The 16,461-nt window shown below is 56.1% G+C and overlaps 1 protein-coding gene across 1 annotated transcript in view; it reads left to right on the top strand.

Annotated features, from left to right (window-relative positions):
- The first annotated feature begins 4,578 nt into the window (after window positions 1-4,578).
- Window positions 4,579-16,461, top strand: part of MOB2 (MOB kinase activator 2) — a 71,610-nt gene continuing 59,727 nt past the window's right edge. The window contains exon 1 of the mRNA XM_025355873.1: window positions 4,579-4,692. Within this exon, the coding sequence (XP_025211658.1) occupies window positions 4,676-4,692 (17 nt within the window). The 5' untranslated portion in view covers window positions 4,579-4,675. The remainder of the gene's footprint in view (window positions 4,693-16,461) is intronic.

Genomic DNA, 16,461 nt, shown 5'->3' with positions numbered 1-16,461 from the left:
TTTTTTTTTGTATTTTTTTAGTAGAGACGGGGTTTCACCGTGTTAGCCAGCATGGTCTCGATCTCCTGACCTCGTGATCCGCCCGTCTCGGCCTCCCAAAGTGCTGGGATTACAGGCTTGAGCCACCGCGCCCGGCCAAAAAAACCTTCTTTTCAAAGTAAAGGATGGGCTATTGCACCTCCAGCACCATGACACACTGACGGATGTGTCATTTAGACAATTGTCTTTTCCTTCAAGTAGCAGAAATTCGGGAGAATGATGATTTAATCCATATTTCTTTTCAAAAAACGTCAGCACCTTGGTAAGAAAATCAGGACTATCGTGGAGGGTTCTGAGTTTCACAGGAACTCAGGTTCTTTCTGCCTTTCTGCTCTGCCATCATCACTTCCTCATGCTCCAAGGTGGCTGCAAGAGCTCCACCCATCATTTGTTTTTCTATTTTGGTCAGAAAGCAGGAGACTGGGCCAGGGTTGGGGTAGACAGGAAGGACAGAAAGGATTTCCTGGAAGCTAGGCAATAACTTCATTTTACATCTTGTTGGCCACCTTGCCTACCTGGGAAGCTGGGTAAAAGAGTTTTTCCTGTCGTCATATTGATCAGCATTTAATTAGTAAGTAACACGAGGAGGAGGAAGAGGGGGAGAAGCAAAGAAGGAAATGGAAGTAGATGTGGGGCAACTAACCTACCCTCTCTGACTAGTGCTTACGGAATGTGCTGTTCTTAATTAGTTAGCAAGAGACCCAAGAGTGCACAAAAGCTTTAAATGTGCCCCAGATTGAGAACAAGGTTTAGCTGGGGCTGCAGTACAAGCGGTTCTGTCCCTTTCCACCTTTTTTTTTTTTTTTTTTTAAGTCTCATTCTTGTTGCCCAGACTAGAGTGCAATGGCATGGTCTTGGCTCACTGCAACCTCAACCTCCTGCGTTCAAGCGATTCTCCTGCCTCAGCCTCCCAAGTAGCTGGGATTACAGGTGCCTGCCACCATGCCTGACTAATTTTTGTGTTTTTAGTAGAGACAGGGTTTTACCATGTTGGTCAGGCTGGTCACAAACTCCTGAGCTCAGGTAATCCGCCCACCTTGGCCTCCCAAAGTGCTGGGATTATAGTTGTAAGCCACCGCACCCAGCCTTTTTCTTTTCTTTTCTTTTTCCTTTTTTTTTTTTTTTTTTGAGATGGAGCCTCCCTCTGTCACCCAGGATGGAGTGCAATGGTGTGATCTCAGCTCACTGCAGCCTCCGCCTCCTAGGTTCAAACGATTTTCCTGCATCAGCCTCCTGAATAGCTGGAATTACAGGCGCGCACCACCACGCCTGGCTAATTTTTGTATTTTTAGTAGAGACGGGGTTTCACCATGTTGGCCAGGCTGGTCATGAACTCCTGACCTCAAGGGATCCACCTACCTCGGCCTCCCAATGTGCTGGGATGACAGATGTGAGCCACCACACCTGGCCACTTGTCACTTCTGATTCAACAGATCCAGTGGTGCCCCATGTGCTGCTGCGTGGAGATGGTGGCAAGCTCTACCAGGAGGATGAGCTAGGAGGGCCCCAGGGCTTTGGAGCAAAGCCCTATCCTCTTAAGAAATAAACATGGTTCTTAGAGATGCATGTTCCAGCTTGCCACTGGGCTCTAGATCAGACGATATGTAACACCATGGGATAGCACACAACACGTGATCTGGGCGGGACACATGAAAACATGCGTGGGGTGCGCTGGGCAGCACACCATCCTCAGGGGAGGAGGGGTGGGCTGAGGCAGGAGAGCTGCCTAAGCCAGGGGCCACGCACCCAGCATGCCCACCCACTCCCCCATGGCTCCTCACCTCTGCCTGCACCAGGGGCCTAATGACAGATTTCTTAGGACAAGTTTGCTAATATCATTCCCGTTCCTCTAAAAAGGAAGCTGAGGCACAGGGACATTAAATAACCTGTCCAAGTCAGGCAGGCTGTCACCAGGATTGCTGGCACTCAGTGGGGCTGGAAGGAATGTGGATGGAACCTGGGGAGGGGCTGCCAGAGGCACTCCCTAGGACAACCACGTTCAGGGGAGCCGTTACTGGAAGAGGTCAGCATCTAGGAGCAGGCAGGGCCACCAAGGGTTCCTCGTCATCAGAAACGATGGGTTGGGTCACTCTGCAAGGTAGAGATGCAGCCAGCTGAGCAAGCGGTTCGTTGAAGTAAAGAGAGCGTGGAGCAGGGAGAAGAAGTCATCAACTTCGGCCACACAAGTAAGGTAACCTGTCCTCTCTGACCAGTGCTTACGGAATGTGCTGTTCTTAACTAATTAGCAAGAGACCCAAGAGTCCACAAAAGCTTTAAATGTGCCCCAGATTGAGAACAAGGTTTAGCTGGGGCTGCAGTACAAGCAGTTCTGTTACTTGTCCCTTTTTTTTTTTTTTTTTTTTTGAGACGGAGTCTGGCTCTTGTTGCCCAGGCTAGAGTGCAATGGCACTGTCTCCGCTCACTGCAACCTCTGACTCAACCTATGACTCAACAGTCAGACCTTGGTGGCATGTGTCTGTCTTTTCTTACTTCCTGAGATGCCGTGTGTTAAATGTGTGTTCCTCCTCTTTTTCTTTCCTCACTACTTTATCTCTGGTGGTTTTTGCTGGTTAAGTCTGCAATGTTCACCCACGAGCTTTACAACCAGGAAAGCGACGCAGCAGGAGTGGACGCCTCCCAGACTCCTGGCCGTTGCTGATAAGCTGTGGGCTAGGCCCTGGAGGGAGTGGGGGTTCACCTCTACAAGGTTCGGCTGCACTATGAGGGCGGTAAGGGGAGGTGTGGGCAGAACAGTGTTTGTACAAAGCAGCGAAATAGAGGGACTGCTGTGGGTCGTTTCGTTCTTCACCGTCTAAGCGTATTAACCTCCTGGAGAAACCCCTCCTTAGGAGGCCGGTTCTGCCTTGCATTGGAGAAGCTGCCAGCGGCGGTGCAGACAGACTCCCTCAGTTTCCCTGTCAGCAGCACCTGCCCAACTTGGAACAGGAAGCGGCATGCACGGCCCATGCTAGCAGCAGCAGCAGCAGCGCTTGGCCGGCGGAGGCTGCATCTCCAGCACCAGTACTCAGGGATCCCGGACGCTGGCGCCCTGTGGTGGCAGCAGTGACGCCTTTACTGTCCCAGTTCTGTGCTCACACATCAGGCAGGAAGAGGCTCGGCTGTGACCAGCAGAAATTCCAGGGCGGGCCTGCATTTCGCGCATAAGGAGAGCTCCGGGGAAAGCAGCCCGTGGCTGGTGCAGCTGTTTTTTGGAGTCATCTAAGTCCTAAGCTCTTCCTGTCTTCTCGGTCCTTGTTTTCTGTCAATGCCTCCCACCAAGGCAGTCCCATTACCTGGTTCCCGCCCTCCAGGCATCCTGCCCGTGCAGAAGCATCAGTCAAACCGCCTCCCTGCGGAGGCGTCGTCCTCTCATTCGGACGGGAAGCCTCCCTGGCCGACTTCTGTTCTGACTCCACTGACCATAACCACGTCACGCAGCCTCCTGCAGCAGTGGGTGTCTGGGATTGAAAGGTTTCACTTGCTGGCCTCAACTGTGGGGCGAAGCCGGAGAGAAGGGACTAAGAACGGAGGCCACTGTGACCGGAGGTGTTCCCCGATGCATGGTCTTAGAAGTTCTCGAGCTTTCTGGTCAATGCCGTGAGCTACCTAGGATCTGTTACGAATTCCTTTTCACCTTAAGCCTTTCTCTTGATGGCAACTGAGAGCCCTGCCTGATACCTAAGCATTCTCAAGCCTGAAGAGAGGCCAGGTGGCAGGAGGGGACCTGGGGAGAGCGGGGAGGGGGCGAGTCCCTGGCTGAAAACAGGGCGGCAGGCGGGGCTGACCCTGGAGGGGGCGAGGTCAGCTTTCCTGATGCAGTCACTTGTCTGACGAGCATGGTGGAGTGACACAGCCGCTGGGTTTCAGACAAGTGGCCCCATCAGGCCAGCCGACTTCACCCCCTCCGCGGTCAGCCCCGCCGGCCGCCCTGTATCCAGCCGGGGGAAGCAGTCCCTCTCCGCTCTCCCCCAAGTTCTGCCTGTCCTGGTTCTGAGCTCCTCCGAGCATCTTCCCCGGGGAAGAATGGGGAATCCGGCCCTTTGACAGGCAGTCACTGAGTAACTGCTGTGGGCCGGGCCCGGGACAGAGTGGCCAGGAGGTCAGATGCCCAGGGGACATGGGGACACCCAGGGGCTCGAGGGGAGAGTCAGGGATGGGGGAGGAACAGCCAAGAGCGAGGTGACACACAGCCCACCGAGCGGGGACAGCGCAGGGAGCGAGGAGCGGGCCAAAGGAGGGAGAGGACAGCCGGAGGCGCAGGGGGACGGCCGGGGAGGAAGGGGACAGCCAGGGTGCGAGGGACAGTCCTGTAGCAAGGGGAGCGCCAGAGGCGGGAGGTAACCGTCCAGGGCGTGGGGGGCAGCGCGGAGAGAGCCCAAGGGGAGAGCACAGCCGGGGCGTGGGGAGACAGTCCAGGTGCGCGGGGACTGCCCATGGAGCCAGAAACACACTCGGGGCAGGAAGCGCAGCGTGCGAGGCCGGGACTACGCATCCCAGCAGGCAGCGCGCGGGCGCGTCACTTCCGGCGGCGGCGGGCGGCGCGTGTGGGAGCGAGCGGGCGGGCGAGTGTTTACTTCCGGACGCCGGGGCTGAGGCCGATCGCGTCGGGCGGCGGGCGCGACCGCCCCGCGCAGCCATGGACTGGCTCATGGGGTGAGTCTGCGGCCGGGCCGGGCTCGGGCGGGCGCCAGGCGGGGCGGCCGGGGCGCAGGTGGGTTGCGGGGCTCGGTGCGGGCACCGCCGCTCAAGGGCATCGGGCCCGGGCGGAGCGGGCGGAGCGGACGCGCCTGTCCTGGGCGGGCCGGGCCGGGGCGGGCGTCTCGGGGACAGCCCGGTTCTGGTCCTGGCAGAGGCCTGGCCCGGCCGCCCCGCGCGCCCGGCTGTCGGTGGGCCGGGGCCTCGCAGGTTGGGCTGCCCGCTCCGCTCCTTGCGCGGGGCTCGCTTCTGGACCAAGTAACTTGAACACCGGTAGAGACAAGTTCCTTAGGAAAAAGGAAAAAGAAGTGAAAGACCCCCAGTTTCCTGAGGTCCCCGCGGGGCCGTGGCCGGGGAGGGGAGCGGGACTGGCTGTTGCGGGCTGCGGACCCGCGGAGGGTCCCGGCGAGGCGCAGATGTTGCTGCGGTCCACGGGCGGCCGGGGCAGGAGGGTGGAGTAGGAAGGAAGCCGGAGAAACTGCTCGCTCCTAGCTGGGGAGCCGCGGCCGCCTTCCCCTCCCATCCGCTTCTGTGTTTAGCTTGCTGGAAACCGGAGGAGCGGTGCAGCAGCTAAAGCGTCGCCGCGTTGCCCGCAGCAGTTATTCTGGGTAAAGTGGTTTTTAAAAAAAAAAAAAACAACTTTTTTGCTTTGTAAGGACAGTAAGGACAGGCATTTTCACCCGACAGCGTGGTCCTTGCGCATCTCTGCCTGTCCCTGTAGCTTCCCCTCTGGTGCCTGCCCAGAGTCCGCGTCCTCGTTCCAGGGGCTTGGGGTGGGAGTGGGGAGCCGTTGCTCGTGGTTTTGGCCGGTGGAAGGGCTTGTGTAGACACCGAAGTTCGGAAAGTGAGGTGAAAGGCTTGATGGGCGTTTCGCTTCAGTGTCTCTCAGGCCCTTGGGAGTCGAAGGGCGGCGTGGGGGCGCGGGGTCGGTGCGGGGTGTGTTGTCAGGATAACCAAGGAGAGGAATTAGAACCGTTCTTGGCATCTCATTGCGTGGACTCTAGTGACAGGGAGACCAGGGAAGACAAGCAGCATGGGATGAATCAAGAGAACGCAGAAATGCCCGGTGCAGCGGGGATCAGCCTGGAGCCAGAGTGCTGGGGTCAGGGCAGCTGTGCTGGTGGCTCAGGGGACCAGCCATGGGGTGGGAGGGCTCATGGCTTTTTTTTTTTTTTTTTTAAAAGGCAGAGTCTCACTCTGTCGCCCAGGCTGGAGTGCAGTGGCGCGATCTCCGCCTCCTGGGTTCCAGCAGTTCCCTGCTTCAGCCTCCCGAGTAGCTGGGATTACAGGCTCCCGCCACCATGCCTGCCTCATTTTTGTATTTTTAGTAGAGACGGGGTTTCACCATCTTGGCCATGTTGGTCTTGAACTCCTGACCTCGTGATCCCCCCGCCTCAGCCTCCCAAAGTGCTGGGATTACAGGTGTGAGCCACTGAGCCCCACCAGCTCATGACTTCTTGAAGAGGCAGCACTGCTGTTCCAGCCCTGCTGCTTATTAGCTGTGTAAGTGGTCACTTCACCTCTTTCTTTAAATCACCTGCTTTTAAAAAATCACCCGTAAAGCGGACACCGTACGACTTGCAGTGCTTGGTTGTGGAGGGAGAGACCCAGGTAAAGGCTTAGCACAGCGCTTGGCATGTGGTAAATGTTGGCTACTGTTAGTGTGGAGAGGTGTTTCGTGCAAGGCCTCTGAAACCCACGGACACTGAGAATCGAGGCCACACAGCTGTGTGTGCTTGATTCCGAATCATAGGCGCTTGCTTGCTTTCTGCATTTACTGGGAGGGACTGCGTTGGAAGCACCCAGGCCTCCGAGTGGGGAGTAGACTCTTGAGCGGGTGAGTTGAACCTACAGGGATTCGTGTCAGCGGAACCAGCCCAGTCAGCCGGGTTCCTGAGGAGGCAGCTGACTGCGTTTTGTGAATGTGTGATTATTGCCTGTGTACATTCATAAGTAGCAGGTACTTTGTACCTGGAAGCTGACCAGCAGTCGGTCTTTTTAAACTCACTGAGGTCTTTGCTTTGTGGATTTTGCTGTCATCATTGTGAATATTCGGAAATTAACCACTACTAGGCTTTCAGGGTACTGATTCTTTTTTTTTATTTTATTTTTTTGAGATGGAGGCTCACTCTGTCGCCCAGGCCAGAGTGCAGTGGCACGTTCTCGGCTCACCACAACCTCCGCCTCCTGGGTTCAAGTGATTCTCCTGCCTCAGCCTCCCAAGTAGCTGGTATTACAGGCGTGCACCACCAGCCCAACTGATTTTTGTGTTTTTAGTAGAGACGGGGTTTTGCTGTGTTGGCCAGGCTGGTCTCAAACTCCTGACCTCAAGCGATCCACCTGCCCTGGCCTCTTAAAGTGTGGGGATTACAGGCATGAGCCACCACGCCCAGCCTGGGGGACAGATAGATTCTTGTGACCCTTGTTAAGACTTTGGAAACCAAGTAGTCCTCCAGGGAAGGATGGTGGTGCACTCACCTCATGGCCCCAGGCTGGGTCTGGGTGCCAGGGGAAGGCCGGCGAGGACCTTGGAGCTGCTGCCTTAGAGGGCCCTGGCCAGGGAAGGGGTGTCTGCCACTGCCTGGCTGTAAAAGTGGGCAGTTCCAAGAGTGCAGTGAGATTTAAAAGTGGGATTAGGGTGGAGTGCAGTTATCTTTGCATACGTGGTTTTAAATCTGTTGGACATTCTGAATCATGAATTCTTTAACAATTCCTTAAATACGTGCTCCTTTTTTTTTTTTTTTTTTTTTTTTTTTTTTTTTTTAAGACGGACTCTCGCTCAGCTCCCCAGACTGGAGTGCAGTGGCACAATCTCGGCTGGCTTACTGCAACCACCGTTTCCTGAGTTCAAGCGATTCTCCCGTCTCAGCCTCCCGAGTTGCTGGGATTACAGGCACCTGCCACCACGCCCGGCTAATTTTTTTGTATTTTAGCATAGATGGGGTTTCACCATGTTGGCCAGGCTAGTCTCGAACTCCTGACCTCAGGTGATCCGCCTGCCTTGGCCTCCCAAAGTGCTAGGATGGGCGTGAGCCACCGCGCCTGGCTGTGCTTCCTGTTTTAGGTGGTACAGTTTAGTGGTCAAGTACTGCTTTTCTTCCAGAGCCTGTTTTTAAGCTGGTATCTAAGGATGCAGAGCAGAGAGGGCCCAGGGGCTACTCTGTCTCTCTGCTCATTTCACATGTTTATTGAGCATCTACTATAAAAATAAATTGTAAAAGCTGAAGAGTGAGCGAGCTGCAGAGACCCACAGGTCTCTCTTATTCGCTCGCTGAATCGGGCTCTCCCACTGGAGAGGGCTCAGCAGTGAGTGAAGGAGCTTGCTTCTGTCTGAGCAGCTTTTGTGTGGTCATTGCCAGGGCTTTCGTTGGCCATTAATCCTTCAACTAGGTGTCAGTCTGGGATTGGGGAAATGCGTTATTTTTGACTATTTCTTGATATTTTTAATTAATTCAAAGCATTCATTGTCAGTCAAGTAGTTAGTTTGGAATACAGGTCTCTAATGTCTTAAGTTTTTTTTTAAAGAAAGGATTTCTTTGAATTAGTTCATCTCAGATGACAAAGTGTGGACTCGACGGTAGCAGCAAACAGTGCCTTTGCCTGCTGTGTAGTCTTCTGATCATCGTTAGAACCGGAAGAGTGTTCTGTAGATGTGCAAGTGAAAAGCCACGTCTTCCTTGTCGCTGGGAGAAGAGCTAAGAGCCTGGCCCGCTGAGCATTCTCGCAGCCTTATCATCAGCGCTCCTGAGGAGGGGGGTGCCTGCAGGGAAACCTGCTCGGGAAACCGGAACAGAGCCCAACACGTCAGGACTGGTGGTGATGAGCGTGGCTGGGGCTTTTCTGGAGGTTTGCAGGCATGGCTCTCCACCATCTGTTTCTCGTAGGTTTCCTTTGCTTGGCATTGCTTTGAGTTTGCTGGTGAAGTAGCTGTAAAGGTAAACTTTTTTTTCCTCTCTCTTTCTTCCTTTTATGAAGAGTAATTCGTAACTTGAAAAAAGTTTCCACTTTTTGTAGACAAGCTCTGTTCCATTCTGGGCAGCCAGTGACAGGACGTCATCCCTCGCCACTGAGTTGTAGGCAGGTGGAGAGAAGCTTGAGCTGCGGTGGTTTCCGTGGAGGCTAGGGGAGGGAGGAACTCTACCACACAGTGTTTGGAGTGTAGGAGAAACTTTTGTCTTGTCTTTAACTGACAACAGGCATTTGTGAAAAGGTGTGTGCGCAGTCAGTGTTACCCAACTGAACGCACAGCCCAGGAGCAGCTGTGCATCCGGGAATACATGAGAGGAAGCACACTTCCTCCCCTCCCGACTGATGGGAATGTAACTGCCCTCCCGCGGGCCCTGCATAGGGCCCGGTGTGGTGGAGTCTGCAAGGAAAGGCCCCTCTCCTGTAGGCAGCTTCACCAGCTGGCCACAGCCAGGGCAGGGGGCACACGTCTCCAGCACGCTTCCTTGGGGCTCTTCTTGCTCCTTCTGAGGCTGCATGATGCGTTGACATCAGTGTCCTGGTTACCCTCCAAGCAGCAGGTGAGCTGTGGGTTAGCGGGCTGGGGCTGTGGCACCACAGTGCTGGTGATTGTATACAGACTGCAGGTGAGTGGAGAGGGCCTCTCCGAGGCCGCTGGCCTGTGCTTACTAACTCAGCTCTGATTGAAGACAGGCTGCAGGTGAGTGGGGAGGGCCTCTTTGGGGCCGCTAGCTTGTGCTTACTAACTTGGCTCTCCCAGCTGCCTTCAGGTGTCCTCCTCTCTGACAGATAAAATCTCGTGAGTGTGTGTCTCTGCAGGAATGTGAATGGAGTATTGACAACTTTGTTTTTCTTCTTTCTTTTCTTTGCCGCATGGGAGGATGTTAGTGGTGGGTTGACAATTGATTCTGATTATGAGGACACCCAGGCCGAACTTGCTTGAATCTCTAGAGTTCTTTTAGCAGCCTCATTGAGGTATAATTTACATACCATAAAGTTAACTTAAGTTTGCAATTAAATAATTTTTAGTAAAATTACAGGGCCGAGTAACCATCACCACAGTTTAATTTGAGAACTTTGCCGTCGTGCCCCAGAGAAGCCTCATGTCCACTGGCACTGCTCCCCATCCCCACCTTCAGCCCCGAGGCGGCCACCAGTCTCCCGCCATCTGTGTGGATGAACTGACTCATGTGAATGGAATCCCAGTACATGGGCTGTGTGCCTGGCCCACGCGGTGCAGTGTTGCGAACGTCCATCCGTGGCGTTGCACGTGCCTGCAGCTCCGTGCTCTTCATCACCAAGTGCGATTCCGTCCTGTGGAGATGTGCACCTGCCACTCTCCTTCCACCACTGATCCACGGTTTGTGACCATGACTTTTAGGACAGTGAGCTGGGCCTCTTCCTCAGCCGGGGGCCCCAGGTTCCTGAGTTCGTGGGCTGCGGTGTACCAGGCTCTGTGATGGGTTGAAGGTCCAGAGATGGAGACACAGCCATTCCCGCTTTCCTAGAGCTCTTAGGCTGGTAGAGAAGGGCCACAGGCAGCAGGAGAATTGAGTGGGTGAGTGCAGCCGAAAGCAGGGGGCTCGGTTAGAGCAGGTATGAAGGGCTTTTCCAAGAGGAAAGGAGGAAGGAGGTGGCCCAGGAAGAGGCAGCAGCACATGCAGAGGCATGAGCAGAGAAGCCGTGGCCCAGGGCGTCTGTATCTCCAGCAGGCAGCCCTGGAAGGTCTGGTTTCAGGAATAGCCTCTTTCCATCAGGGCTCCACCAGGGAGCTCTTAGGCCTGGGTTTCAGAAGTGTTTACCTAGGGTGGTGGTGCATTCAGAGTCCTCTTTTTCAAAAAAAAAAGTTCTCCATCACCCCCTCCTGTTTCCAAATTCCCCTTAAAAAGAGCAGTGGTCAGCCAGGCACGGTGGCTCACGCCTGTAGTCCCAGCGCTTTAGGAGGCCGGGGCGGGCAGATCACGAGGTCAGGAGATTGAGACCATGCTGGCTAACACAGCGAAACCCCGTCTCTACTAAAAATACAAAAAATTAGCCGGGCGTGGTGGCACGTGCCTGTAATCCCAGCTGCTCGGAAGGCTGAGGCAGGAAAATTACTTGAACCTGGGACGTGGAGATTGCAGTGAGCAGAGATCGCGCCACTGCACTCCAGCCTGGGCGACAGAGTTAAAAAAGCAACGGTCGTGGATACATGGAGCCCTTTTTAGAAGGAGCCTCCCCATAAACCCCCTAGGAACCCTTGCACACGTGTCCTTGAAGCTGGGGGTGAGCCCCCCAGGGGAGCTGCAGGCGGCGTCCGTGGTTCGGGGGCTGGTAAACAGCAGGACTGCGTTTCTCATCGTGAGTGTATCTGAGACGGTGCAGCCCCCGCCTCGGGTCTTTGCTTTGGTGTTGCCACCACCAGGTGCCACCCTTGTGTCCTGACTCGTGAAGGCCTCCCCCAGCCCTGGGAAAGCCAGCCACACTAGGGGTCTGCCTGCCAAGTGCGGCTGTCAGATCGAACAGAGGTGTGGTGCACCAGCAGACCCCCCTCCAGAGGCAGCCGTGGTCTCTGCTGTGGTCATCCGGTATGGTAAGAGGGGCGTTGAGGCCACTGTGAGGGAGGAGCCCCGTGCCGTGCCACTGTCACCCCAGTGTTTCCTTTGTCCACACAGTGGTGTGGGTTAGAAACATCAGGGCCCACTGCAACTTTTGTTAGGGCCACTGAGTGCTGGTTGGGAGCCGCAGGGCCGTGGCCTTTGTTTCTCCGTTGGTGATTTGTGTGTGTGCAGCCTCCTGCCAGTGCTAGACCTGTCTGGAAGGGAAGGGCGTGTGCTGTTCCCGTCTGTCTTGGCCAGAAGGGCCTCCCATTCTTTGCCTTCACCGTGTTTGTTTTTTCTCTGCACAGGATTTCTCCTGGCTGGGGCACACCCATTGGTGTTCAGCGGAAGTAGAAACAATTGGTACAAACATAAAATGTGGAAGGTTAAAGGGAAAAGAAGGAGATGGTGGGCAGGTCTTCCAGGCCACGTGTGATCTGTGGCATTGCTTGGCCCGTGGACTGTGGCCACACTCGCATTGCTGTCCCTGGCTCCCTTCTCTTTGAAGCTCCCTGGGCTGGAATGTCTGTTTATTCATCCCTGCAGTTGTTTGCGGATGTCCCGGGGCTAACGTGAGGGAGCTAAGTGCCACAGCTCCTGTTTTTTGCCCTGTCTGGTGGTGATTTTGGTCTGTGTCATCGAGCATTTTGCTGTGGCAGGCAGGGAGGCAGAGAGCTCCCACAAAGGTATTCAGCTTTTCCCTGCAGAAAGCAGGCGAGCTGGAGGATTGGAAAGCACAGAGGCACCATGCTGTTTCCCTTTTGCCTGTGACCTTTGCAGGGTTGGGAGACTTTTCTTCCAAGCACCCTTTCAGCAGCGCCTCTTCCCCTCCAGACATGGTGGCTGTGCAGGCTGTGGGTTGGCAGACCCTATCCCCACAGCAGCATAGTCTCAGGAGCCCACGTGGGGCTGTTGTCTCGGGGTTTGGCTTGCACCGTCTGTGGAAGCTCCTAACTCCTGCTTTGCTGGGATTTGTCCTCAGCCCATGGAAAGGCCTGATGGTGCCAGGTGGCCCTGAGGAGCCGGATGCCTGAGCCTGGGGCCAGGCCTGGGCGTGAGCCCAGGGAGCATAAAATTAGCTTGGGCGTGGGTTGAAAGCTGCTGGTGTGAGCATGGCTTGTCTGTGTTGAGTTTGTCATGCACAGCCCTGGCCTCTCCCCATAGTCTGCGGCCGGCCCTCTACATGGGAGGCTGCTTTGGGTTCCTCCTCCCAGCATGTCTGCCCTTCTGCTGCGTGCCCTGTTCTTTGTGCCACATGTGACAGGACCATTTGTCATAGCAGCGGTGTCATGAAACACAAGAGTGTGGGCCTGAGAATCTGGGTTGAGTCAGGTTCCTGTTGGAGACCTGCATGCGTGCCGCCTGCTCTGAGTGCTCAGGACACGCATAAACAGAGGCAACGGGCCACCCCTGGGCAGCTTCCCCACTGCCGAGGGGGACGGGAGTAAGGAGGTGTGGGATGGGGTGCCTGGAGGGGGTGCACAGGAGAGCCGAGGGGGATGGAAGTAAAGAGGTGTGGGATGGGGTGCCTGGAGGAGGTGTGCGGGAGAGCCGAGGGGGATGGAAGTAAGGAGGTGTGGGATGGGGTGCCTGGAGGGAGTGTGCGGGAGAGCCGAAGGGGACGGGAGTAAGGAGGTGTGGGATGGGGTGCCTGGAGGAGGTGTGCGGGAGAGCCGAGGGGGATGGAGGTAAGGAGGTGTGGGATGGGGTGCCTGGAGGAAGGGTGCGGGAGAGCCGAGGGGGACGGAGGTAAGGAGGTGTGGGATGGGGTGCCTGGAGGAGGTGTGCGGGAGAGCCGAGGGGGACGGAAGTAAGGAGGTGTGGGATGGGGTGCCTGGAGGGGGTGTGCGGGAGAGCCGAGGGGGACGGAGGTAAGGAGGTGTGGGATGGGGTGCCTGGAGGGGGTGTGCGGGAGAGCCGAGGGGGACGGGGGTAAGGAGGTGTGGGATGGGGTGCCTGGAGGGGGTGTGCGGGAGAGCCGAGGGGGACGGAAGTAAGGAGGTGTGGGATGGGGTGCCTGGAGGGGGTGTGCGGGAGAGCCGAGGGGGACGGAAGTAAGGAGGTGTGGGATGGGGTGCCTGGAGGGGGTGTGCGGGAGAGCCGAGGGGGACGGAAGTAAGGAGGTGTGGGATGGGGTGCCTGGAGGGGGTGTGCGGGAGAGCCGAGGGGGACGGAAGTAAGGAGGTGTGGGATGGGGTGCCTGGAGGGGGTGTGCGGGAGAGCCGAGGGGGACGGAAGTAAGGAGGTGTGGGATGGGGTGCCTGGAGGGGGTGTGCGGGAGAGCCGAGGGGGACGGAAGTAAGGAGGTGTGGGATGGGGTGCCTGGAGGGGGGGTGCGGGAGAGCCGAGGGGGACGGAAGTAAGGAGGTGTGGGATGGGGTGCCTGGAGGGGGGGTGCGGGAGAGCCGAGGGGGACGGAAGTAAGGAGGTGTGGGATGGGGTGCCTGGAGGGGGTGTGCGGGAGAGCCGAGGGGGACGGAGGTAAGGAGGTGTGGGATGGGGTGCCTGGAGGGGGTGTGCGGAAGGGCCGAAGGGGACGGGAGTAAGGAGGTGTAGGATGGGGTGCCTGGAGGAAGGGTGCGGGAGAGCCGAAGGGGACGGGAGTAAGGAGGTGTGGGATGGGGTGCCTGGAGGGGGACGGAGGCAAGGAGGTGTGGGATGGGGTGCCTGGAGAGCTGTTTGAGTAGGGGCTCTAGAAGGCCTCTTTGAGAAGGTGCCGTTGAGCTGAGACCTGCGGAGGTGAGGGAGGGTACTCGCCATGCAGGCCTGTGGAGGGAGCCCTGGCTCCCTGGTGCCTTGTCTTAGAAGGGCTGCCTTTGCCTCCTCCCGCTCATGGTTCCACGGACGTGTGGGTTTTTATTTATTTAATATTTTTCAGTCGATTGTCGTCTTTAATGATATTTTGATGAATGGGCTGTGTCAAATTTAGCCAGCAGGAGTGCATGTGACTCAGCTCCTGTATCAGTTGAATAGATGAAGGGGCAGGGAGGGAAGCCTCTGTGAGCAGAACCAGTGAGCCTGGCTGTGTATCACCTGCATCGCCTCCGAGCTGAAGAGCTGTGCCAGCAAAGCCCTTGAGCTCATTTGGGCACGGGGGACCGTCTGAGGACGGGAGGAACAGCGAGGAGACCTCAGAGTGCGCTCAGGAGGCTTCGGTGGCAGGTCACATTGCTCTCAATTTGGCAGCCATCTTGTGGATGTTGTGGGTTAAAAGAAATAATCAGTGTCACTGGTAGCCAAGTTTTTAATGTTAAAGATAACAATATAGAATAAGATGAACCCTTGCAGGGTTCTGTGGGGAGTATTACCGTGAGGCATCATTCGGTGCGTAGGCTGCGCTCCCTGCCGGCGGTGGGCTTCCCAGCGGGCGGCCTCGGCTCTGCGTGTGACATGCTAGGCCTGCAGCACCGTGTGCCCTCCTGAGCGGCTCTGCTGTGGTTGATGCTCTCAGCAGAACACACGACTTCATGGTCCCCGCTTCTGCCCCTGGCACAGGCAGTGCGGCCAGGGTGTGGTGTGCATCCCACGCCCACGACTGGCAGGCAGGCCGCATGGTCAGCCACCACGGTCAGGTGTCAGGCGCTGCACCAAACGCACAAGTCTCTGATCTTGGGCGTGGCTCAGCAGCCCCTGGCTTGGCTGTGGGTGGGTCTTGCTTACCTCTTTCTGAGTAATCAACCCTGGAACTTCTGGGCCTAGAATGAGGACTCATCACCTTTCCCGCATCTGTGAGCTGGTGGGTGGGGCTTTGGCCCCACAGGTTATTCCTGCACTGCCACCAGTGGTGACTGGCTGGCAGCCCTTAGGGGCCTTGCTGCTGTGGCTGTCTGCTGGGGCGCCACAGTCCCCCCCATGGATCTCTCCAGGCAGAGTTTTAATGTCCTCACCCTAGAGCAGAGTTTTTTTGACTTCTTGCTGTCCGGACCCCTTAAAGTCCTTGTTGAGGCTGGGCATGGTGGCTTGTGCCTGTAATCCCAGCACTTTGGGAGGCCAAGGTGGGAGGATCACTTGAGACTAGGAGTTCAAGCCCAGCCTGAGCAACATAGGGAGACCCCATCTGTACAAAAAAGTAAAAATTAGCCAGATGCGGCGGTGTGTGCCTCTAGTCCCAGTCGTTTGGGAGGCTGAGGCGGGAGGATTGCTTGAACCCAAGAGGTTGAGGCTGCAGTGAGCTCCATACCACTGCACTCCAGTCTCAGTGATAGAGTGAGACCCTGCCTCTAAAATGAAAACAAAGTCCTCATTGAGTTTACATGAGTTGAGCTATTAATGTTCATCTTTTTTTTTTTTTTTTTGAGACGGAGTCTCGCTGTGCTCCCAGGCTGGAGTGCAGTGGCGTGATCTCGGCTCACTGCAAGCTCCGCCTCCCGGGTTCACGCCATTCTCCCGCCTCAGCCTCCCAAGTAGCTGAGACTACAGGCGCCCGCCACCACGCCCGGCTAGTTTTTTGTATTTTTAGTAGAGACGGGGTTTCACCATGTTAGCCAGGATGGTCTCGATCTCCTGACCTCGTGATCCACCCGCCTCGGCCTCCCAAAGTGCTGGGATTACAGGCTTGAGCCACCGCGTCCGGCCAATGTTCATGTTTTTAGAAATTAAAATTGAGAATGTAAAACTTTAATTCATTTAGAAAGAATTAAAAACCTAGCATATCTTAACATAAGTATCATTTAAAAATTTTTTTAAAAAACCCGTTATCTTCTAGCGTCAGACAGAGTGACTTTACTTTTTGCGGATCTCAAGAGCTGGATTCTGTCAGGTTCTGTGTTTATCCTGCTGTAATTTTACAGGCCAGGTGGCGTCCACAAGGCTTTGGCACGTGGCACCTTTGTGTTATTGTAAAGACAGTGCTAACCTCATGGTCCCAGGCCACACTTTGGGCTCTAGGGCTCCCCACCGTGGCCTCTCTTTGCCTCTGCCAGGAAGGCCTTCATCCCAGGAGAGCCATCGTGGAAATGGCTGGAAGACAATACACCCTTTCAGCCACTTTCTGTTGGTCAGGGAGTCCCAGAGCCACCTGGATCTGGGGGTGGGAGTGGGTAGGACAACCCGCCTCTAGACGGAGGAGGGCTCCAGGAGGCCCTGGCTGGCCACCCCAGAGACCCAGGCTTTTTCTCTCTCCCCCTAACTTCTGGGCAGGGCTCGGCCCTCGTCCCGTGCTACCTTCCTCTTCCTGCCGTTT

The sequence above is a fragment of the Theropithecus gelada genome, chromosome 14 (genome assembly GCF_003255815.1).
Source record: "Theropithecus gelada isolate Dixy chromosome 14, Tgel_1.0, whole genome shotgun sequence".
NCBI classification, from domain to species: Eukaryota; Metazoa; Chordata; class Mammalia; order Primates; family Cercopithecidae; genus Theropithecus; species Theropithecus gelada.
Note: the sequence above shows the minus strand (reverse complement) of the source record. Positions and strands in the feature narration are given on the sequence as shown.